This window comes from Physeter macrocephalus, chromosome 7 (assembly GCF_002837175.3).
Source record: "Physeter macrocephalus isolate SW-GA chromosome 7, ASM283717v5, whole genome shotgun sequence".
Classification (NCBI taxonomy): domain Eukaryota; kingdom Metazoa; phylum Chordata; class Mammalia; order Artiodactyla; family Physeteridae; genus Physeter; species Physeter macrocephalus.
Genome location: NC_041220.1, coordinates 11,671,082 through 11,697,583, shown reverse-complemented (window position 1 = coordinate 11,697,583; position 26,502 = coordinate 11,671,082). Strand labels below are relative to the sequence as shown.

General features: G+C 36.2%; 1 protein-coding gene across 19 annotated transcripts in view; it reads right to left on the bottom strand.

Annotated features, from left to right (window-relative positions):
- The window catches only part of CCSER1 (coiled-coil serine rich protein 1), a 1,341,341-nt gene that overhangs the window by 685,954 nt on the left and 628,885 nt on the right, over positions 1–26,502 (bottom strand). For 18 of the 19 annotated variants that reach the window (XR_008617752.1, XM_055085805.1, XM_055085806.1 and 15 more), the window contains one exon: positions 21,376–21,459. Coding sequence is in view for 18 of the 19 variants with exons in the window: in XM_055085805.1 (XP_054941780.1) it covers positions 21,376–21,459 (84 nt within the window). In the remaining variant the exon portion in view is untranslated. Of the gene's footprint in view, positions 1–7,992; positions 8,287–21,375; positions 21,460–26,502 lie in introns of those variants that run through there. The other variant, XM_055085819.1, reaches the window with a different exon arrangement.

The following is a 26,502-nucleotide window of genomic DNA, read 5'->3' as shown; positions in this document are numbered from 1 at the left end:
TAAAAAGTCAGATAGCTAGGAAGCGAAAGTCAATAAACAAGTATCTTTTTAATTGATTCTATCCTACCACCCTCTCTTCCAAAATGTGGCATCTCTTTGCTTATCCAACAGGAAGTCCGTCTTAAGCAAAGGCAGGGTTGCACTGCCCTAAAGCACCCTTCAGGCTCTCATCTGCGGCTCATTAGCTAATGGGAAAGTTCATTATTTGTGCTGAACTTTAGTTTCCCTGTTTGCAACTCAGTGAGAATGATAAAACTGACAATTCAGAGTACTTGGGAAAAGTAAACGGAATACAAGATGAGTAAATGGATAAAACTAAAACAAAGGACAACGGGAAGAGAAGCTTACATGGATTGGACATCTACTATATTGGTGTTACATGTGCTTTACTTCTCAGCTTTTTCTAAAGTTCAGTCGCTTTTTAGAATAGTAATTTAGGGTTTCCCTGGTGGCGCAGTGGTTAATAATCTGCCTGCCAATGCAGGGGACACGGGTTCAAGCCCTAGTCTGGGAAGATCCCACATGCTGCAGAGCAACTAAGCCAGTGCACCACAACTACTGAGCCTGCGCTCTATAGCCTACGAGCCACAACTACTGAAGCCCGCGCGCCACAACTACTGAGTCTGCGCTCTAGAGCCTGCGAGCCACAACTACTGAAGCCTGCACGCCTAGAGCCCGTGCTCCACAATGAGAAGCCACTGCAATGAGAAGCCCGCACACCGCAATGAAGAGGAGCCCCCACTCACCGCAACTCGAGAAAGCCCGCACAGCAACAAAGACCCAACTCAGCCAAAAATAAATTAAAAAAAAAAAAAGAATAGCAATTTAATGTTGCTACCCAACTAGTTTCCTCACAGAGAAAGGACAATTGACAAAAGTTATGTAATTGAAAGGAAAAAAAATGGTAGGTACAGCAGCTTCAAACCCTGGGAGCCTTTAAACACTCAGTCAAGTTAATCTGCACTGGCTGTCGAATAAACCAAGGGCTGTGAAAATGTACTAGGAATTGAGAGTTTTCTTAAAGGAAAATTGGCAGTTGTGTCTGGGAAATTATAAGAACTTTAAGGGGCTCTCATTCCAAAGCAACCAAATTCCATGAACTTCAGTGGTTCAGAAATCCCTATAACCGCTGACTTTACCTGGTTTCTATTTTCTGTTCCTTTCAACCTGATACTTCAATCTGTGCATGCTGTAAACAGTGAGAAATGATCTAAGGAACATACAGTGAAATACCTTTACCTTCTCCATAGCACACGTAGTCAAATTAAGTTACATACACCTATATTCTTTAAATGACATCTTGTAGTTCTGTAACTTCGAGCAATTTAATATGTTTAAGCCTCAACTTCCTCAAGTATGAAGAAAAAGTATGACTGAGGGTGAGATACATAAGCAAATTGCCTAGTGTAATAGTGACACATGGTATGGGCACTTAATTGCTTCATATACCTCAGGTTTTTGGTATTTTTACAAATGTACATTGTATGTTTGAATGTTCACATTATAGACCATTTATTGCAAAAAAAATTAGTTTGACAACTGCCAAACTATTTCAAATGGTTTTCTTTTGAAAATGAGAAGCAGATTACATTAGCACTACCTAAACTTTTGAACATTGTTTCATTGTTTCGTTGAATGCTGTTCCCTGTTTCTTTGATTTCTAGAATATTTTAGATAAGAATCAATTTTGAGTTTGGCCTTTCCTTTTTGCTTCTATAATTTCTTTTGATTCTTAGTCTTGACATGATTTTATAAGTTCTGTTTTCCTCTTCCATTTTATCATCACTGTTTACTGTGCCACCTATTTTGCATTTATATCGTTTCACAAGAACGTTTTAAATATGGATTTCATTAAGTGTCCTTACTTAGATGCAAGAAGTATCCATGAAAAAGAACATGGTAACAGAAATGATGTGCCCGTGACGTCCCCTGTCCTTTCCGAGGAAAGCCACCATACTTCTCACATGCTCCAAGGCTGTGAGAAGTACCATAGGTAACCGCTCCAAGTCTGCCTGTTTCATATCACACCCTTGGTGCCCTGACCGAAGTCTGACCGCTATTACCAGACTAAGTAACCAATGAACCGGAGCTATTGTTTTTATTACTGTATGGATAAGTAGCAAAGGAAAACTGTATAGCACTAACCTCACTGTTTTGTGATTTATAAACCTATTACATGTAGTAGGGACAAAGTGGTTATGGAGTCTGATTTTGCTTCAAACCCTATCACTTATTATGCAGACTTGAACAAATGACTTAATCCCTCTGAAGTTCAATTTTAATCTAGATGAACTGCACGTGACAACAGGTACCGAGGCAGGAAATAGATGGGTCCCAGGCTGAGCAGCTGGAATTTGTTCCCAGTGGACAGAAACTCCGAGAGGAAGAGTGAGAAAAGAAGCTGAGCCCTGCCTAGACAAAAGATGGAGACCACATATTTCTCATTCTTGAGGTCAAGGAGACCTTCCCGATGATACTTGTGCAGACAGGCTCCTTGAAGGTCAAAAAGGGAGGGGGCACAGCCACATAGTAAGTGATGTCAACTACCCATAGGCCTCTTCACTAGAATCCATCTTGGCTAAGAGATGCACACGCACACAGTGGAGGACCCTGAGATATACCAGTTACAGACTTAGAACCAGGCAAAGCAAGATGATTGGCCAAAGGAAACCCGGAAGACATCCCCGATAAGCGTGATTCAGATGACCATGAGGGTGCAACTCTCTCTGAGCCCACCTGTGTGTCTATCCACACATACTCTTTTTCCTCCTAATAAACACCTCACTTGTTTCACTACTTTCCGTCTCTATGTGAAAATTCACTTCTACACAGCTGACAGGCCAGAGCCTTGTCACGGGCCACTGGTCGCTGGTCCCTGCTGGTCTGGTGGCTAGGATTCAGCGCTCTCACTGCAGCAGCCCGAACTCAATCTCAGGCTGGGAACTGAAATCCTGCTTCAAGCCGCTGCAGGCTGAGGCCACCCGAGATCAGTACTTCTCAATTTTATTATTAAAAACTCAAGTCAATAATAAACCTAAAGCATTCAGAGCATGTGTCAAAGAGTAGGACCTCAGTAAATTATGGTTATTTTAACTAAAATGATTTGTTTACGCCTGTCTCCCTTACTTGAATGTTGGCTCCTTGAGAGAGACCACTCAACTTCTTTATCTGTTTAACCCCTGCTGCAGTCAAAGACCCTAGCTCAGACTGGCTTTCAAATGTTTAAAGACACTACCATGAAGTAGAATATTACATGTTACATATATGTTTTACATATGTAATTTATTTACATTTATATACACGTATTTACACACAAATATAACATACATGCAGACACACTGTATTATTTTGCATATTAACTCCTTCAGGAATTTGGGAGCATGATTTATATATTTTCCCCCCTAATTCTAAGTCTTTGGCTATCTTTATATCCCATTGACTACTTACATATTTTACATGGTAAATTACTTTAAGCAATTGGTATAATAAAAGAATGAAGAGAAGACTGAGTTGTATGACACCCCTTATAGAATAAATTATAAAAGTATAAAAATATCCAACAACTTTATATATAAATTTCAGCTACATGCCTAATTTGGCCATAACTTGGCTTCATGTTTCTTTTAAAACTTACATATGTCTTTAAGGTAAAATACCTTCATATTGGCATTTAAATTATACCACAGTTATTTCCCCATATCCATACCAAACTAGAATATGACAACATTTCATGATAAAGACTTAAACAAATATGTAAGATTGCCAAGCCAAGTGCAGTAGAATATTAAAGACTGTATCTTTTTTGGCAGGTCTTCATCAGGGTACTGCAGTGTGTAAGGAACTCGAGGATAATCCCCATTTTGTATCATAGGATATTGTCATAGTCACACTGTACATCTGTCTCACAGACCTGACGAGGAGAGTAATTACTGCTGAGATAAGCCTTTTCTGGAATATATGCAATTAATTCACCTGAAAAAGGGAAAGTAGCCTGACATTTTAATAATGTTTAAGTATACCTAATCTATTTCTTTTCTGTTCCTAATGTTTCCTCAATATGAGCAAGAAAGAAGATTTAAAAGTACTTACAGCTGTCTGTTCTTATGGAAATCATCCATGGGCCTATAACATTCTATCTTAAAATTACTGGCATGAAATAATACCATAGATTACAATAGAATGTAGAGCAAGTGGGGAATTACTTTTAAGATGAATTCAGGGTAAGATTTTCATGCAAAAAGAATGTTTCTCTTATCAAGTAGGAATTATTCTGTTATTAAAGTTTAAGAGCATAAAATTTTATTCAATTTGAGTTCTGAATATGTTTTTAAACCTAACCAAAATTACTTACTCTTCTCTGCAGATTCTTGATAAAGTGCTATTTAGCTATATGTATTCCTTGGTCTTTTAATTTAAAAAATTTTTTTAAATAAATTTATTTATTTTATTATTTATTCTTGGCTTCATTGGGTCTTTGCTGCTGTGCACGGGCTTTCTCTAGTTGCGGCAAGCGGGGGCGAGTCTTCGTTGCGGTGCGCAGGCTTCTCATTGCGGTGGCTTCTCTTGTTGTGGAGCACGGGCTCTAGGGTCGTGGGCTTCAGTAGTTGTGGCACATGGGCTCAGGAGTTGTGGCTCACAGGCTCTAGAGCGCAGGTTCAGTAGTTGTGACACACGGGCTTAGTTGCTCAGCGGCATGTGGGATCTTCCCGGACCAGGGATCAAACCTGTGTCCCCTGCATTGGCAGGCGGATTCTTAACCGCTTAACCACCAGGGAAGCCCTAGTCTTTTATTTTTAGTCCCCCTTTTCATTAGGCATAGTAAACCGATTACATATAATGCTACACTTTCAGTTCTTCAACTGCTTTCCATTTTTCAAATTCATCAGTTCTACAAGGGCCTTTATGAAGCCCCATACTTTGGTATTTAAATGTTAACGAATGAGCTGAGAGCTTGGCTTACATTTAAATAAAGTAAATGGAGTTTTAAAAGACTGGAGATAAATGATTGTTTATGTTTACTTATACTAAGTAAAAACATAATTTTCAATATTTGCTTTCCATTAGGACAAAGAAGGTTTAATAAAAAGGGATCTCACTTTTTAAAACTTTTTAAGTGATCTGGCTTTTGAGTTAGTCTTTACCTTGCAGGAGGAAGAAGTGTTAAACTCAGGAGTGTACCTACTATAAAAATTAATAAACAGAAACCTCAACTGAAATAAAATTGGGAGGCAAGAAGGAGGAGCTCTACAACCACAGCAGAACCCAACAGAAAGACTTCCTCTTCTTTCCTGGGAAGAGCTCAGCCAGAGAGAGACTACCAATTCAGCCTACGGAAAGCCACTACACTATGAACTCTCAGTTCTTCCAATGGGCTCGGTTTAATACAGCCCTCCCAGCTTCCTCCTCTCCCTCTCTAAAAGAGTTCTCCTCTCCTTGCTGGGGGATACTTGCACTTGGCTCGCCACTATTGCAGACCCTGAGTGGTAATTCTTTGCTGATCTCTAATAAACACATTTTTCCTGGATAAAAAACTGGCAATCTATTTGTTTTAGGTCAGCACTACTATACTGGATACCTGGAACACATTTTTAAAAGCCTCTTCACTAAGAAAAACTTATTTTATGTAATGATCATGATATAAAATGAATATTAGTAATGACCATAAAAAAATGCAGCTAGTTAAAACTGTTGTATTGAATTGTAAACATGATGTTTAAAAGTTTTAAGAAACATAATATTGTTTAATAAGAGTCTGCAAAGATACAATTTAGGTAACTACTAAATTATGCCCTGATGTGCCTTATTAGCATTAGTTTTAAAAACATTAAAATGAAACGTACAATTAAAAAAATAAAGTTTAGAATTAAAAAGTTCAGATATTAAAATTCAGTAAAATATTTAATGTATGAACTAAAATTCACAAGTATTTCCCCAAAAAATATATACCTCACAGTTCTCATTCTATTTAAGTCTTAAATAAAACTACCAAATGGTTACATCAAATGTCAGAATTGAAGTAACTCAAGGTCCATTCTTTCATCTTTACAGCAACTATGCTCTCATTGCTTGTTTTGAATTTACTGTTGACTACATGAATATGTAGTATCAGAGGGGTTAGAAACACTGAGCTTAAAGCTTGGGTGATTCTGAACTGTTAATCTTGGTGTGTGTTTCAACGCTATAAGTAAAAATTCTCCCAGTTAACTTTCCTTTAAAAATACAATGTTTAGAGACGAAGACCTACTAGAGAATGGACTTGAGGATGTGGGGAGGGGGAAGGGTAAGCTGTGACAAAGTGAGAGAGTGGCATGGACATATATACACTACCAAACGGTAGAATAGAGAGTGGGAAGCAGCCGCATAGCACAGGGAGATCAGCTCGGTGCTTTGTGACCACCTAGAGCGGTGGGATAGGGAGGGTGGGAGGGAGGGAGACGTAAGAGGGAAGAGATATGGGGACATATGTATAAGTCATTCACTTTGTTATAAAGCAGAAACTAACACACCATTGTAAAGCAATTATACTCCAATAAAGATGTTAAAAAAAAAACCATTTCCCACTAATAAGATATAAAACTCTCAAAAAAATACAATGTTTATCAAAGGATGAGTAATAGAAATGTAATAACTGAAAAATTTTAAACTGCGTGTGTGTAAAACGTAAAACTCAGTAATAACTTGGAGCTACTAAATTAGAATTCAGATCTATGATATCTTTTCAGACAGTAATCTTATTACTGACACTCTTAGAATTGTTGGCCTATGGTCACAGTAAATACAGACGACTTAGTTTTATTATTGTTTTAAGTATTCCACGCTCAATGCACTCCCTTACTGACTGGCCTAGAAACATGTAGTTAAGGCAACTGCTAACAGTCAATACTCATCAGAAGACAGTGAAAGCTAAATTGGTAAACAGAGGAAGATTATGAAGGCAAACGTGGGAAGTATTTTTGTTTTGTTTTACTTTACTTTTTGTTGTTTTAATGAGGACAGTATTAAAGTATATTCTTAGATAAGGCTCAAACCTTTCTGCCTAGAAAACTTTTTGCTTTTGGATGACCCATTTCAACTGGCCTTTTTAATACAAATACATGGCTGTAAAGAAACATACTGTATAAAAGTTACATCGGATGCTTCTATTTTGAATCAGCTTTCTATTCTGAATCAGCTAGAAAATGAATAAAAGTTTTGAGAGAGACGAGTCTGGAAGAGTAGGTTATAAAAATTTAGAATCATAAATTACAGGTAATTTACTTCTCTAATTACATATGACTTCATTTAATATCTGATGGAGTAATAGGCATCCAAATTACTGGCAAAACACAACAGGAAATTAGTAGCATGGTATACTGATTCTAATTAGGACAATTAAAATTCACTCTTCAGTCTTAGGGCCAACTAACATTTTTATTCGTAGGTTCCTTCAACTCATTTAAAAATATTTTGAATCAATCCATAAATACCAAATAGACTTTCTTCAATTTCTGACATATGGGGCACACTTTTCAGCCATAGTGTAAAAACCATTTACAAGGTTTCTCAAACCATTTACAAGATTAATAATTTAAGAAAATCTGTCCCCACAAGACACAAGGGTACACTTCACCATCAATGTTTATGATCTCTGATTTATTTTAGGCACCCGAAGGTAATATTTACAGTGTTCCTCAGTTTCATACTAACAATAAAATTACAATGTATTCTTCAACGTGACCTTCACTAAACAGCTTAAAAAAGCAAACTTACTCTTCAGTGAGAAAAATACTTCTCTGCTCTGCATCATTAAATAATATACTTGAAGTTAAACTTAAGGTTAATACGCATTTTAAATTGCTATTATAATAACTGATTCTGATTAAGTATTCTTACTTTAGCCATATGTTTAGATTTTTGGTCTAAATCTATACCTATACATTAAATATCTTAAAATGTAAATTTATGAAATCCCCAGATCTTTGAGCTGAGTGGGAGAGGTATTTCTAATACTAAAAAGCTCAATATATTCTACATAATAAACATATTTAAATACATATCCAAATATTTCATTATATTTAAAAGAAAAACTCATTTCTGACTCTGAATGTTGGTTCTTTTCCACGCTTTCAATTAATATCCTGCCCCGTCGATGTGTTGAAGAATTCTCGGTGCAATGTATGTCACTCCGCTTCATTTCATTTCCTACTCTGATGTAATGATTCACCGCAGCCCCTAGCAGTCATCTTGTCTGGGTTATTGGGTTTGGTTGATTTCTATTCTCACATGTGACATTTTGTGAACTAGAATCTGAGAGAGAATTACGATATTAAAAACACAGTACATTTATAACTGCTGTCATTAAGTGGCTGTGATGAGGGGTTGAATTCCGTAAGACCTCACTGATACTCATGTTTCCCTCTTACAAACTAAACATATATGTCCCCGCAAATTCATATGCTGAAGTCCTAACCCTCAATGTGATGGTACTTGAAGGTGGAAGCTTTGGGAAGTTATTAGCCTTAGGTTAGGTCATAAACTTGAGTCCCTCATGATGGGATTAGCGCTTTTTACAAAAAGAGGAAGAGTCACAAGGTCTCTCTGCCCTCCCCAACCCGTACCCTCTCTCGAGCTCTGTGCATGTACCAAGGAAAGGCTTGTGAAGACATAAGCAGGAAGGAAAGCCTCACCACTGAATCTATGGCACCTTGACCTTGGTCTTCCAGCTACTGGGACTGTAATCAAGTGTCTGTTGTTTAAGCCACTTAGTTTATGATATTTTGTTATAGCAGCCTGAACAGACTAAGATATTCCAACCCACAAAAACCACAGGATGAAAACCACTAAACTCTATTCAAATTCTTCTTTTCCAAACAGATATGTCTGATTTTTTCTGATTGTAAAATATATATTTGTTATTAAAATGAAGCTCTATCAAATTTCATAATAGAAACTGAATACTCATATTACCTAAAGAAATTATACATTTTCTTTGCACCTATATTTGTATATCATATTCATACCATATACAGTGCCCAGCACTTAATTTTATAAATATATAGCCATGTAAATATACATTATAATATATACTGAAGCTATATAAATACATTATTTACCAAATTCACCTATGGTGAATAGTCAGTTTCTATTTTTAATATTATGGTATTAGTTGACAATTGAAAAATTGAGGCCAGAAGAAGAAAAGAATAGCTACATCCAGTTACATAGTCAATGAGGCTAGATACTTGCATCCTGATATTTAATATCACTATATTGGCTCACTTTCCTCTTCAAGTTAAAGAAAGGTAAGGTTACAGACAGATGAATTGGAGAAATTCCTCCTTTTCTCTATTTTTTATTTTCTAACCCAAAATAAAGTTGACCAAACCTGGTACATGCCTTGGGGCTTCACGTGATGTGGCTGTCACTGAACTTTTGCTAAGAAGTACATTGTGGAGGGGGAGACTGCATAATACAGTTACCATTTTGGGTTTTAGAGGATGCATGAAGAAAGTCTCAAGAGAAGATGGTATCCTGGACACAATTTTCTGACACCACCTTCTCCCAAGTTGACACTAACTTCTCCTGAGGTGAAGCAGTGACTGGGGCAGGAAAGTAAAGCTCACGGAGGCACACGTGGAAGAATTCAGGTTCTGATGGGTGTTGGAAGAAGAGAGCAGGCTCAAGACTTTGTTATCTTCTGGGCTTAACTGGAGCCAATGAGACTAGCAGTTAATATGCCTGGGCAAGAATGAGAAATCAAAAGGTTCTGGAGAGAACAGTACTGATGGAAAATATCCAACCTTGGCAGAAGGGTGATACTTTACTGATGTCTCATTCTAGGAGCATCTACAGAATATTTTTGGCTGGGAAAACTGCAGAGCAGCCACCCAGATTGGCCAACAGTGTTTTACCATTTGTAACTGAGGAAACCTGAGAGTGTCACAGAAGAAAAACTATTGTCCAATATCCTTCAAATTTGTTTGTTGTCACCAGCCAGCAGAAGCAGATTCTAGTGGGCCTCTGACTATCTGAGGGTTACATTTTTCATAACTTTTACCTTAGTACTGAGAAATAAGTAAAAGAAAATAATAGTGGATCTTAAGAGGAACAAAGACCTTAGAAAGCAAAACATGAAGGACAGGCCACTTCATGTGCAATAGAAATGTTATATGACACAATGACACGTGAACAACAAAAAACCAAGGTGCCAGCATGGTCAGGTTTTAGCAAGAGTTCTTTGTGGCTTGTAGACGGCTGCCTTCTTGCTGTATGCTCATATGGACTCTCCTCAGCACCCATGCATGGAAAGAGAGATTTCTCTCTTTTCTTCTTCTCACAAGGCCACTAATGCTACTGAATTAGGACTTTACCCTTATGACTTCATTTAACCTAATGACCTCCTAAAAGCATACTCCAAACACAGTCACATGGGAGAGTAGCACTTCAACATGTGAATTTTGGGGGACACAATTCAATCTATAGCAGTATCCTTCATCTTTCAAGGTAAAGAGATATTCAAAGATTTAGAGACTACATCTTTAATACCCCATCTTAATACTTGGGAAAGGATTCTAACCAAGCCATAAAAGAATCAGAAGAGTCCATAAAATGGAGAAAGATCAAGAGGAGTGGAAACAGTGATCTGTAATAATAAATCTTATACTATACATAATTTAAATCTAATAGAAAATATTGTCACTATGTATTTACAAATATAAGTCACAAACAATTCTTTTGAAAGAAAATGTTTCAAGGGAAAACCAACTAAAAGTACTAAAATCATTAAGTCCTCAACAAGCTCAGTAAAATTCATATCAGTTTCTAAGGGAGGGAAGAGAAGTAAAATCATTTTAAAGATCTCATTTAACGGGAAAGATGTCTTAAAGTTGAGGAGATAATTTCAAATGTTGTTTGAGTTATTCCAAATTTTTTTGGACACATTTTGTAAAACCAATACAAGGTATAACTATCAAAATAAAAAATACTATTTACATAGTCCATGTCACATAGATATGGCTAGCAAGTGCCCTTCACATTACCTCATAGCAGTGCAGGAGACTTTTTTCTATTACAAAGCAGTTGAGAGTAAATGTCCCATATAAGAACTAGTTCCTTCCTATTTATCATGCCAAAAACTCTTGCCTAAAGACTATATCCCTCGTTTTCCCCAATTACTTGCCCCACCACATATACAACCCTAGAACACTCTGATATTCTAATATTTAATATCCCCTTAGACATTCTAAAGTGTACAAATGATTATCTGTTTAAAAAAAACTCAGTAAATCTCACTGATGTAAATGATACACACAAATTTCAGGGATAATAATTTCAAACATCTTGAAATTATTCCCAAGTTACAAACCATTATGTTTTTTTAAAAAGAATAGAAAGGGATAAACTGAAAGTATGACTACAAAATACACTCATGTTATAAATTCAGTTAATAATGTAGATAATTTGCTCAAATATTAATATATAATCTAAAATAAAAATTGAGTTTCTAAGTATATTTGTGCTTTGTAAAGTCCACCTACCCAGCAAGAAAGAAAAGAACCAAGGTAATAATTCTGAGGTCATACAGTAGAGAAAGAATGAAGTTTGAAATGCACATTTAATGCTTGAAAAATAATAGACTTTTGTCCCATTTTTTACTTGCTATTAAACAGAAATGAACATGAACAGCATGTGCTATGGACTAAATGGCATCTCTCCCAAGTTTATATGGTGAAGCCCTAACACTCAATGCGATGGTATTTGGAGATAGGGGTCTTTGGGAGATGTGCAAGCTTAGACAAGGTCATGAGGGCTGGGTCCTCATGATGAGATCAGTGCCCTTATAAGAAGGAACAAAACTTACACCCCCTTTCTCCCTCCCCTCATCTCCGTGCACATGCACTCAGCAGAAACCACACGAACACACAGCTAGAAGCCATCCGTAAGCCAAAAAGAGCTTTCACCAGAACCCAACCATGCTGGCACTCTGATCTTGGACTTCTAGCTTCCAGGACTGTGAGCAAATAAATTTCTGTTTAAGCTACCCAGTCTACGGTATTTTGTTATGGCAGCCCTAGTGGCCTAAAACAGCATTCAAATAGCTATTTATGTGATAGTAAAAGAGAGATCCAGCCCTTCTGCAGAACTTTTTACTGAGTACCAACAGATAAATTGTATGATACTGGATCAACATCTAACTGGGGACTGCAGTATAATATACCTCTAAAGCAATGGTTTTCAACTGGGAGCAAATCTGCTTCCAGGGACATTTGGCATTGCCTGGAGGGTACTACTGACATCTAGAGGGGAGAGGTCAGGCATGCTGCTAAATATCTGACATTGCACAGGACGAGTTATAAAGCACAATCTGACCCAAATGTCAACAGTGGTGTTGAGGAACCCTGCTCTACAAGATAAAAAAAATTAACCAAAGATCTTGCCTTTAAAAACATCTCTTTTGTAGTAACGTCATCATTGTAATGAAGCAAGTTTTTTTTGGTCTCTTCCCTTTAATCTACAGTCAGTAAAACACCCATAACTCAAAACGTACCTCTGCCCAACAAAAACAGGAGGCCAGGTAATTACACACATCTGTACACCTAAAGGTGGGTGGTCTGGAACACAGAGGTGGCGGGACCCGGGGAACAGTGGAGATGGTGCCTGAGCCCACAGCCCCAGAGAAGCTGGTAGCAGTAGGGGAGATGGGACAAGACTCCGTCCTCCTGGCCCCAGTCACCACAGGTAACTGGGCAGTAGCAGCAGCAAGGCTGGCACCCCATCCCTTTAGCCGGAGAAGCGCCCATGATTCTGGCCTCCCAACCCCCTGCCCACAGCAGCAGAGCCCCTGAGCCTGACGATACCAGACATGACAGAAGCACCCATGTGATCTGGGCTCTTCCCCCAACTCACCTCCTCCCCATGAGGCATCAGAGCCTGTGATTCAGACTCAACAGAAGAGCCCACCACCCCAGTGCCCCAGATATTGGAAACAGTAGCACCGCAACAGCAGGGTAGCAATGCCCACAAAGACGCAAATAATAATACTAAGGGCACTGGGTGACACTTCTGACAAACATGGTGGAGGGTGTAAGTACCCATTCTCATAGATAACCAGAGGCAGCTTGGGTAACAAACCAAAGCAGCTTGTGCTCTAGTGCCACTTACTGAAAAATAGGAAAGGCCTCTAATTTCTAACCTGTTGAATCATTAGAATCAATTTAAAAAAAACAAAAACAAAAACCAGCTTTATCTAAAGAAAGGTGTCTGTTACTACAGAAGCGCTGGCATAGTAAGAACTCGAGCTCCTTGAAGAACCACAGTAACACTGCACAACAAAAATCAAAGTGACAATTCTACAGAAACCAACCTTAAAGGCATGGAATACTGTAATCTAATTGATTGAATTCAGAATAGCTTTCAGGAAGAAACTCAATGAGCCACAAGAAAAAAACTCAGAAAGGCAGTTCAATGAGCTCAGGAAGAAAATTAATGAAGAGAAGGAATACTTTACTAAAGAGACCGAAACTCAAATAACCAAATGAATTCTGGAGCAGAAGAATTCAATAAATGAGATGAAGAATGCATTAGAAAGTACTGGAAATAGAACAGTCCATATGGAGGAGAGTAGTCACAAGCTTGAAGATAGATATCTAGAAATGATACAAGTAGAAGAGGAAAGAATTAAGATTTTTTTTAAATGAGCAAATTCTATAATTGCTGACTCTATTAGGAAGGGAAAATATTAGGATAATGGGTATCCCAGAAGGAGAAGAAGAGATCAGAGTTTAAAGAAGTAATAGCTAAGGACTTTCCAAACCTGGTGAAGGAACTGAATGTACAAGCACATGAAGCTAAGAGATCACCTAATTACCTCAGTGCAAAAAAGACCTTTTCCAAGACACATTACATTAAAACTGTCAGAAGTCAATGACAAAGAAAGAATTTTAAAGGCAGTCAGGGAATAAAGGAAAAAAGGTTCCTTACAAAGGTACCCACATTAGGCTATCAGCAGACTTCTCAGCAGAAACTCCACAGGCTAGGAGGGAGTGGAATGACATACTCAATATTGAAAGATAAAAAGTGCCAGCCAAGAACACTCTATCTAGAAAATTTATCATTCATTCAGATACAAAAGAGAATTAAAGACCTTCCCAGACAAAAGCTGAGGGAGTTCACCACTAAACCTGTCTTATAATAACTGTCAAAAGGAGCTCTTCTACCACAAACAAGATGACAAAACACACACAACTTTGAGTAAGGTGATAGAATCAGAAAACTGCAACTCTATCAGAATAGGTTTTTAATACATTATAATAGCATAAAGGTTAAAAGGGTGGAAAAAACATAGCTACTTTAATTTGGTAACAAACTCACAACATAAAAAAGGATAATTTGAGACAACAAAAACAGAAAAGGGGAAGAGGGAAAAGGATGGAACCTGTATAGGCAAATGAAGATGCTATTAGCAGAAAAAAGGACTGTTCATTCTGTCTATGAGACATTTTATACAAACCTCTTGGTAACTACAAAACATAAATCTAGAGCAGAGACATAAAACAAGAAAATGGAGGAAATCATAGAAAACCATCAAACTAAAATGTCCTACAGAAACACAAGAGAAAACAATGGAGATATAGAGCAACCAGAAAACAAAAGATAAATGGCAGTACTAAGTCCTCATCAATAATCACCCTAAATGTAAATAAACTGAACTCATCAAAAGGGAGCGTCTGGATAGATTAAAAAACAAGATCCAAATATATGCTGCCTCCAGGCAACATCTCAGCTCTAAAGACAAACATAGGCTCAAACTGAAAGGATCAAAGATGATACTCCAAGCAAATGGCAGCCAAAAGAAAGAAGTATAGCCACACTCAGACAAAACAGACTTCAAGACAAAAAGGGTAATGAGAGAAAGATGGACAGTACATAATCATAAAGGGGACAATTCATCAAGAAGATGTAACAGTTATTAATATATATGTACTTAACATGTGAGCCATCAAAATATAGAAAACAATTATAAACAGACCTAAAGAGAGAAATTTACAGCAATATAATAATAGCAGGGGACTTTAAACACCCCGCTCACATGAATGGATAGATCATCCAGTCAACAAGGAAACAGCCTTAAATGAAATGTTAGACTAATTGGATTTGATAGATTTGTACAGAATGTTCCATCCAAATGCAGCAGAATACACATTCTTCAACTATACATGGAACCTTCAAGGAAAGACCATATGTTGAGACACAGGTCAATAAATTTAGAATATTGAAATCATATCAAGCATCTTTTCCAATCATAATGCTATGAAACTAAAAATCAATTACAAGAAGAAATCTGGAAAAGTCACAATTAAGTGAAGACTGAACAACATGCTACAGAACAACTATTGGGTCAAAGAAGGAATCAAAGGATAAATTAAAAAAAAAATACCTGAAGGCAAATGAAAATGAAAACATGCCAAAATCTATGAGATGCAGCAAAAGTGGTACTAAGAGGGAAGTTTATAGCAAGACAGGCTTTCCTCAAGAAACAGGAAAAAACTCAAATAAACAACCTAATCTTATACTTAAAGGAACTAGAAAAAGAACAAATGAAGCCCCAAATCAGTGGAAGGAAGGAAATAAATAGAGTGGTAATAAATGAAATAGAGACTAAAAAGACAATACAAAAGATTCAGACTAAGAGCTGGTTCTTTGAAAAACAATTTACAAGTCTTTAGCTAGATCCACTGAGAAAAAAGCAAGGCCTTAATACAGTCAGAAAGGGAGAAATGGTAACAGATACCACAGAAATACAGAAGACAACCGAGAATAAAAGGACACATTCTTCAAATCATACAACCAGTGCAGAAGTTGAAACTGTAATCAAAAACCTCCCAAAAAACAAAAGCCCAGGACTATACAACTTCACAGCTGAATCCTACCAAAGATTAAGATTTAATACTCATCCTTCTCAAACTCTTCCAAAACATTGAAGAGAAAGGAATGCATGCTAATTCATCTTACCAAATGATATCAAAATCAGACACATAAAAAGAAAATTACAGGCCAATATCTCCTATGAACATAGATGTAAAAATCCTCAACAAAATATTAGCAAACCAAATACAATAATACATTAAAATGATTACACACAATGATCAAGTGGGATTTATTCCAGAAATGTAGTTTAATATCCACTAAAGACAACCAAAAAAACCCCAAAAACCTAATGATACAGTACATTAACAAAAGGATAAAAGCCATATCATCTCAATACATGCAGAAAAAGCATTTGACAAAATTCAATACACATTTATGATAAAAAAAACTTTCAATAAAGTGGTTATAGAAGGAAGAGATACTTCAACATAATAAAAGCCATACATGATAAACCCACAGCTAACATTGCAGTCAATGGTGAAAAACTGAAAGCTATCCTTCTAAAATCAAGAATAAGCAAAGGATGCCTACTCTCTTATTCAACATATTATTGAATCTAGCCAGAGAGATTAGGCAAGAAAAATAAATAAAACACATCCAAACTAGAAAGGAAGAAGTGAAACTGTCACTATTTGTGCATGACATGATTTTTTATATACAGAAAACCCTAAAGACTCTACAAAAAAAGTTAGGAATAAACAAATACAATAAGATTGTAGGGTACAAAAACATAAAAATCTGTTGTACTTGTGTGTGCTAACAATGAGCTAGCAGAAAGAAATTAACCATCCCATGTAATAAGATAACAAAAGAATAATATACCTCGGAATAAATTTAACCAAAGAGGTTAAAGAAATTGAAGACACAAATGTAAACATATTCTGTGTTCATGAATTGGAAAAGTTAACATTGTTAAAATGTCCCTATAATCTGAAGCAATCTACAGATTCAATGTAGATTCAATTCAATTTTGATCCCTATCAAAATCCCAAGACATTTCACAGAAATAAAACAAAAATAAAACAATAAAATTAACATGGAACCAAAGAAGACCCCGAATAGCCATAGCAATCCCGAGAAGAAAGAGCAAAGCTCGAGTTATCACACTTCCTGATTTCAAACTACTGCAAAGCCATAGTCATCAAAACAGCATGGTGCTGGCAGAAAAACAGATACATAGATCAATGGAACAGAATTGAGAGCCCAGAAATAAATCCACCTGTATATGGACACAATTTATGATGAGGAGCAGAGAATATACAATGGAGAAAGGAGAGTCTCTTCAAATTGTACTAGGAAAAGTGAACAGCCATGTACAAAAAAAGAAACTAGACCACTATCTCACACCACACACAAAAATCAACTCACAGTGGATTAAAGACTTGAATGTAAGACCCGAAACCATAAAAATCCTAGGAGAAAACATAAGCAAAACACTGACATTAGTCATAGCAATATCTTTCCCTTGTCTGAGGAGACATATCTAGAAACAAGAGGATAAATAAGCAAATTGGACTACAAACTAAAAATCTCCTGCACAATAAAGGAAAATTGTCAAAATGAAACACAAGCTACTGAATGGGGGAAGAACTTTACAAATCATATATCCGATAAGGGGTTAATATCCAAAATATATAAAGAATGCATACAACTCAATATTATAAAACAGCCCAATTTAAAAATGGGCAGAGAAGCTGAATAGACATTTCTCCAAAGAAGGTATAGAGATGGCCAAATAGGCACATAAAAAGACGTTCGATATCACCAAATACTAGGGAAATGTAAAGCAAAACCACAATGAGTTATTACCTCACACCTGTTAGAATGGTTATTATCAAAAAGGCAAGAAACAACATTGTTGGCTGGATGTGGAGAAAAGGGAATTCTCATACACTGTTAGTGGAAATGAAAGTGGGTGCAGCCACTATGGAAAACAGCATGGAGAGTCCACAAAAAGTTAATAGAACTACCATATGCTCCAATTATCCCACTGAAAGCAGCTCTTCTGCCCCTTTCCTGTTTGCCCATTTCTGTTCCCCTCTCACTTTAAGAGAACCTAATTATAGGAATGAGATCAGTAGGCAATTTAACCTAACTCCTGACTTACGCTCTCCTACATGTACACTATGCCTGTTGATTCTTTTCGTGGATAAAAAGAATGAAAAATTAAGCAGTTAAAAAATGAGTGGCTCTCTACCTGCCACAGCCCCCTTAGCAATCCTGCAGGCAGATCACACAGGCAAGATAACATGTGAAGACTGTCAGACAGTCTGCACGCAAGGGAGAATGATGCAGAAACCAACCTTCTGCCTCAACGATTCACTGAGATTCTTCCCCCTTTTTCCCCTTTAAAAACTGTCATGACTGAGCAGAATATTTGGAGTTGGACTCAGGACAAGTAGTCCACCTTCTCCCCAGATTGCAGGCTTTTCTGATTAAAGCACTTTCCTTTCTATTGACACTTGCCCCTTGGATTATCAGCTTTTGAGCGGCGAGCAGCCAAACCTGAGTTTGGTAACACCACTTCTGGGTATTTATCCAAAGAATATGAAAACGTTAATTCGAAAAGATAAATTTACCCCTATGTTCACTGCAGCATTATTCACAATAGCCAAGATATGGAAACAAACTAAGTGTCCATCAATGAACGAATGAGTAGAGAAGATATTGTATCTATACACAATGGAATACCACTCAGCCATAAAAAAAAAGATGAAATCTTGCCATTTATGACAACATGGATGGACCTTGAGAGTGTATTATGCTAAGTAAAAAAAGTCAGATGGAGAATACAAATACCATATGATTTCACTCATATGTGGAATATCAAAAAACTAACAAAACACACACACACACACACACACACCACAAACCAAACAAAAACATACGTAGATAGAGTACAGAGTATTGGTTACCAGAGGAGAAAGAAGCACTGGGAGAGGGCAAAATGAATAAAGGGAATCAACTGTGGTGACAGACGGAAACTAAATTTCTGATGGGGAGGACGCTGTAGTCTGTACAGAAGCAGAAATGTAATGCTGTCCACGTGAAACATAAAATGTTATACACCAATGTTACCTCAATAAAAAAATGTTTAAGTGGTATAAAAACTTCTTTCGCCGCCAACCCCACACTACACTTTTTTAAACTGAAAATATCAGAGTAAGGCTAAATTATATTAAAATAACTTTATTAAGTTGGATATAAATTCTTTATTGGTATAATTACATCTAAATTTGATTTATAGTGTATATGCAGGTAAACTGCTTATGATAATAGCAGTGGTTAAGAAATGAGAAACCCATAATAAAATGAAACTAAATTCTTACAGATTGTGATTACAGCAGGCTACAGGAAACTGGTTCCTAAAATGTTCTGAAATTTAAACTTTACCTATCTAAATTTGAAAATGTTAAATTTAATGTCTACTTTGTCAGAATGTCACAAGTCACTTATTATCAGAATCAGAAATACTAGGACCTAATTTTCAGTGGATCCAAGTGGTTTATATTACTTTTATGTGACTGCCACCTTGTCCATGCTCCAAGTCCAGTTTTAATGATGACTTTTTCTTTTAACCATGTTTCTTCTTCCTAAGTTCCTAAATCACCTATACACTTTTTTCTTTAGCTACAGTTTTCTTTAATGAAACAAACTATTTTCAAAAGTTAACACTCTCCTTTGTTGAACTATTTAAGATGACTATGCAAACTACACAGCACAAAATTAAAATGCTACCTTGATTGTTACCTGGGAAATTTTAGAAGCTAAGAAGTCAATTTGGGTAATTCAAGTTTAAAACAAAAACAAAAACCAAGCAAAAGAAAACACCTGCATCTCATTTTACTAGATCAACCAACAGAGGACTTTTTTGGAGGGAGGGGCACTAAATTATCTTAATTATAGCTATGTAACATTGGCTCTGGAAGTAATCATTTTCTTTCTCATTTCATTCAACAAATGAAGGTCTGATTTCTTGTATAGGCTAAGTTTTAAATCTGATCATAACTAATGTTGGGGGAAAAAAATGAACACTTCTTTCTGAGTTAATTATCCAAAATATGCATTTTCCGGCAAAGTGAATACATTTTCTGCTGTGTTAAAACTAATAATTCTAGGCATCCCTTTATAAATATCTACATATGATTTTAGTCAACTCAAAGATAAAGCTTGATTACATAATACATACCTATACAGTTATATATAGTAATGTTCTCTTTATGTAATAAAGTTCATATTATAAATAAATTACTTACTTATAAAAGGTTATTCCCAGTAACGTAAGACATGTTCCTTTTGTCTGTAATTCTATTACTATCTTAAGTAATAGATACGGGTCAATGGGTTTCTAAAGTGACAATAATATGCTCATGGGACCAATAATCAGCATCAAACCCAGTCATGAAACACAGTCTAAAGGTCAAGTTTCAGTAAAACTGTTGTCAGTTGTCAAGAGTCAATAAAATGTACTCTAAATTTGTATGCTATCTCACTAATATGTTTTCAGAAAAGTTCTCAAAAGCTTGATGGTCTATAAAATGTTTTGTCATTTAATTTATTTAATAATTACGTAATGCGTTGTTAATGTAGTCAAATATGAAATCATCATAAAGAACATTATTGACTAGGGTTTGTTTTTGGATCTTGATAATGAGTCAGGGCCTCTTATTGTATAGTATGTCTTTATTTTATTGGTATTCTTAAGAATGATTAATTTTTAAAAATTTCTCATTACTTCCTCAGTTTTGTTTTGGAGAACTCATTTTTTATTTCTATCCAGATCAAATGTGTTATATGGCAAAATACTATCCATATATATATGTATATATATGTTGAGAACACATACTTTAAAAAGTAATGCCCACTGCTATTCTTGTTACCTACCAAATGTGTTTTCATGTTATGAAAGTATGATTTAATACATTTATGATGTCACATCTAAAGAACACCCTGAAAACATGAACTATACATTTCATATTTTTGTATAATTTTTAGATAATTTGGGATTTATATAATATCTATATTAACAAAACATCTCATTAGGTTAATGCATTTTTGGTACCTTTATGTAACAGTAAAATTTGCTTTTGTTAGCAAAATTATTGAGTACTTTGCTTCATATTACATGATTGTGTCTCTAGGTGTGGCAGTATGGAGTTAAATCTTGCACTTTACAAAATAAAACGTGGCCTTAGCCTTCACGATTTTTGAAAGGTACACCTGAAATGCCTAATTCTGGGTCAGTAATCTGTTTCTGGAATTATGTAAAGTTCAATACCTATTATAAAACATTCTCTTTTTCAGACTGTCAAATCTTCATTACTGTAGAATTATAAAATTGATAATCAGATTGAATCACTAACAGTTTATAAATCACTAAAAATTTTAGTGTTCATATGTTGTAGGGTTTATAGCAAATAACCTTGCAAGGAAAATACACCCGTGGGGCCAAATATTGTTCACACTTACCAGTTCTTCCTGAAGTTGGGAAATTAGTTCGTCCTTCTCTTTCAGCTGCAGCTTCAACATTGAACATTCATCTTTCATTATATCCTATAAAAACATCAAAGAGACGGCATAATACGCTTAGACCTTTCACTTTGCTCCTGATAGGTTAGCTTCATGCAGTGGGAGATAATTGCATATGACTAATAAAACTGAAATTTCCTCTACAGTCTGATATTTTTCATAATATACTCTATGTTGCAAAACAAACTAATGTATCCAAAGATACTATGCTATATATGATACATACACATACATTTTTTCTGATAGACTTTTCTTTTGATTTCTCTTTGTTCATTTAGTTGTCTAAGACAGAAATCAGGGATTCATCCTAAATTCTGTCCTCCCATTCCTGTGCATAATCAGTGGAATAAAAATAACTATACCTCAAAAGAGATAGTTTACCTCCCATTTATTCCTCTTATAATTAGATATTAATTCTCAAATGAATGGCCATGTTATAGTCTTTATTTTTAATGATATATCTGTAACATTTATCCCTTTCACTAGAGCTCTGTCTTTGGGTATTTAACCTTGTCACTCTGCTTGAACATTCAGCTACAGTCCCCACGTACACAATACATCCACATCCCTGACCTCTATTAGTCTACGCTGGAAACTCTCACCTAACAAATGCTTAATCTAGACTTATCTTCCAAGCTTCAACCCACAAAAAGAACTACTTCCTGAGCATATACTCAGCATTTTCCCATGGACATTCCAACTCAAACTTCATCTCAACATCTTTTCCTACTTCAAAAATCATTTCTAGTTATTTCTCTCATTATCTTATTTCCTAAAATAGCTAGAAAAGCATCCCATACTCAGCTCACACTCACTCTGAACCCAATCTGGTACCCAATTCTTTGATCTGTTTCCTTGGTATTTCCTGAACTCACTTCTTTCTACTCTTCATGGACTTACTCTAGGTATCCACTGCTTCTTATCTGACTTACTGCAGTTAAGTCTCTGAACTGGTTCTATGTCTATCACCTTCCCTATCTGCCAGAGATAGTTTCCTAACTGGGAATTAATTACATGATTTCTTAATGTAACAGCTAATCACTTTAGGGAAAAAAAAAGTCAAAACTCTTTAGCATAGCATATGGTGCCTTTCATTCTCAACTACTTGCATATTTCTGGAGTGTCAGTTTTGCATTTCCAACTTTCTTACAACCAGGGCTCATTCCTACAGAATCGAGCTGCAGAATGTTGTTTCATGTCTCCTTGTTTTACACATGCACATCTCTGGATTACACTGCATCTCTCTATCTCCCACAATTTCCCATGATCTAGGAGGCATTTCAAGCATTATTCCTTATTCCAGCAGGGAGCCTTCCCTTGTTGGCTGAGTTATGTTTCCCTTGAGGGTGACGGCATGCTCCACAGTGTCTGAATCATACATCATTTCATACAGTACTAATACTTCAAGCGTTGTTTGCCTGTTTCCTTCCCTCATTAGACTAGTTTCCCTTACCCACTTGAGCAGATAGACTATTTCATTAGCATATTACCAGCACCAAGCATTGTAACTGACACACAGAAGATGTTCAAATTCACATTTGCTTCCAATAACTGAGCAGATAAACAGTATAAACAAGAGAATTCCCACTTTTTCTGAATCTGGTAACCTTACCTGAGCTGGCAAGGGAGAAAACAGCTAATGGATTAGAATAAACAGAGTATTTGTTTATTCTGGTTCTCATGGTGTTAATTTGTTTCTATTTTAAGCAATGTAGAACATATGATTCAAATTTACTAATATCTCCTTTCATTTGCTGACAGCCAGCTGATTGGGAGGTACTAATTATCTCTGTCTGTTCCTTTTATTTCATAGTAGTCCTGTTTCTTCCCTAAATCATGGGCTTTCATGGGTAGAGTTTATACCCAACATTTTAATATTTATTTTCATAGATTCTAAATATTAATGTTACAATGTTAACGGTAAAAAAGCTTAGCTTGCTCCATAATGCAAAGAAAAAGTTTGCAGGCTTAAAAGGTAGGTTAGAAAATCATCATGTCCCTTAGAATCAGAGACATCTAAGGTCAAATCCTTGGTACCACCATGACCCCTCTCTGTGGCTTTGCACTAGCTAATTAACTTCTTTGAGCGCCATGGACATTATCACGGAGGTTGATAACACCAGACTATAAACTATCTGATGACAAAAACTCTACTGTATTACTGCTTATATTCCCAGTCTTGCCCAATATCCCACTTAAGAAAAACTAACTCCCTTCATAAAATAAAATATTGTCACATTTTCTCTAGGAAACAAATATTGAGGTAGAGTTAAGAGTACAAAAGGTTTATTAAAGAATAAACCCATGTGAAAAGAAAAGAAGAATCAGAATTGGACAGAAGGACATTGGACCACGATTCATACCTGACAAATCTGCTACCAGCTACACGAGGAGCTCCAGCGCCAAGCCTGCCTAGGAGAGAAATCCCGTGTGGAGGAAAGTGGGTGGGCTCTTGTACCACTCCCTGTTCAGTCATTGGTTGGGAGCTGCCTCACGAACTAGATCTCAGCTGCTGTCACGTTATTCATTGTCTCACACTACCAAGTGAAGAGCTTGAGTTCAGCTGGAGACAGTCAGCTAACCATAGGACTTTCAGCTGGGCAGTGAGTCCTTTATTGAAAGGGGATCTGAGCCTCAGCCAGAATCTACTCCAACTGTTTTTTGTTGAATAATTAGCGGGAATATTTTTGTATATTAAGTAATATTTTGTCAATGAATTCATTTAAAGTGAAGATTTACCTATACTGTGGCTAATAGGAATTGTAAAGAAACTTGGCTTTCCAAAATCATGCTCACTTTACAAAATTCTCTGATTTTTTTTCCCTGGGAAGCTTTTTCAAGAAGTTTTTAATCTCACAGCTTTAAACCAGGTAGGTGCTAATATATCATTTGCACTTATTTATGGAATAACATATTAAGTATTCATTGTATGTCATCAGAAGCAAATTTATAAAATCCTTCTCTATGAATGACTTTGCAAATGAATCATAGTTACCTAGAGTTTTGTTTTTAGTTGTTATATGTACATGTGGCAAAATTCATAGAAGTATCTGTCTAACACACAAGATGAAAACAATACTTACTAAAATGAAGGCTACTCTCAGATGAATCGATATTCCCTCAACATATTTGCAAAATTCTCGGACATATTTGATAGGATGATCTATTGAGTTAGAAATCCTGTTGATATGTAGAATTAACAGGATTTTAGTATCTTGGTTTTTAAAATAAGGTTTTCCATTAACCCTTAGGCTAAGGTAAGCAATTTAACCTTGTGCTTATTTAAATGCATATTACTTATGAAAATATATAATTGAATAATTATGGCATCCTCTGTTTCTCAGTCAAGTATAATTAATTCTAGGACTAAAATTCAATTCTATATTTCCTAATTTGATAATTACTCATAAATATGGAACTCATAGTATGGTAGATTAAAAGTGGCTATAAATCCTTTGCTACTATTCCTAATTAAAGATGGAATCTAATGCTCTCTCCTTGGATCTGGGTTGGTCTTATGGCCTTGCTTGACCAAGGGAATACAATGGAAGTAACTGAGTGATTCTCAGGGCTAGATCAGATTTCAGTTTCCAGGACTGCTCTCTTAGAATGCTCCTCTCAGGTTCCTCCCTTGCAGAAAGAACAGGGCAGTCATGCTGAGAAGTACAAGCTACATTTCACTTCCTTTGACAGCTGCTTAAGGAAACTCACAATCAATTGCCAGCCACGAGAGTGAGTCATCTTGAATATCTAGCCCAGTGGAGTCTTTAGGTGACCAAAGCCCCAACCAATATCTCACCATAACTGCCCGAGTTGAATCATTCCCAAATTCCTGACTTAAAAAATTGTGAACACAATAAAAGTACAGTTTTACACCATTACATTTTGAGACGATTTGTTATACAGATCACCAGAATATATGGACAAACTGCAAATTGGTAGAATTAGTGTAAATTATGACTCATTATAGTTGTACAAAAATATATAAGCTAATTTTTAAAATAGCTCATTTCAATGTGTAAAAGGAATATTTATATTTTCATTATATAACCTACTGGAGAATCAGAAATACAAATATAAAAGTCCCTTAAAAATTATCTTATTCTACTTTTATTTTCTAAATTTGGAAAGTTAGATCTAGATACATGAATATTTGGTTAATTTGTCCCAAATTCAGTTAGCTGACTCCAGTCCCATATATTCTATAATTTATTTTTGCCTGAATCAGAATCACCTCCTTCTTTAAGACTTGTATGAACAGAAATCAAGTGCCAAGTAATGAAAGGCAAGTGGAGACTGTAAATCACCTTGAAAACGATCTTATGCTGGAATCAGAAATGCAGATTAAAAAATCAAATAATAATTTCTAACTCACAAACCCCCACATAATTCTTCAGGTAAAATTATGAACATAGTTCTTGGCTACTAGTTACAAAAACATATCAGAATTGGTACTGAGTCATTATGACTCTTTCTATTTATAGACTTCTGGAGGTCCTCTCTGGAGGGCTTTCCTTTATGATTTACAAGCTGTTTCCTCATTCTTGTAAATGGAAACGTTAAAAGATTAAAAAATAAAGGAAACACAATTCTATCAGAGTAAACAAGGAGAGACTGTTATGAACAAGTGATAAAAGAGAAAAAATAAATAGGAATATGGTAGGAGTGGACGGCAGGGCAGAGATTGGAAAACACAAAATATATAATAATTGACAATGTATTTTGCAGCTCTACCTAAATAACTGACCTCATGTAATCTTATGTTAACTTTAAAGTAGCATGTTATCTGCAACACCTGGATAGCTAGTGAAATAGTGCAGGCATATAATCATATATATAGGGTCACAAGAGAACCTGCCTTTCAAACACTGAAAACAAAGTTAATAAAAACACCCCTCTGGGCTTCCCTGGTGGCGCAGTGGTTGAGGGTCCTCCTGCCGATGCAGGGGACACAGGTTCGTGCCCTGGTCCGGGAAGATACCACGTGCCGCGGAGCGGCTGGGCCCGTGAGCCATGGCCGCTGAGCCTGCGCGTCCGGAGCCTGTGCTCCGCGACGGGAGAGGCCAC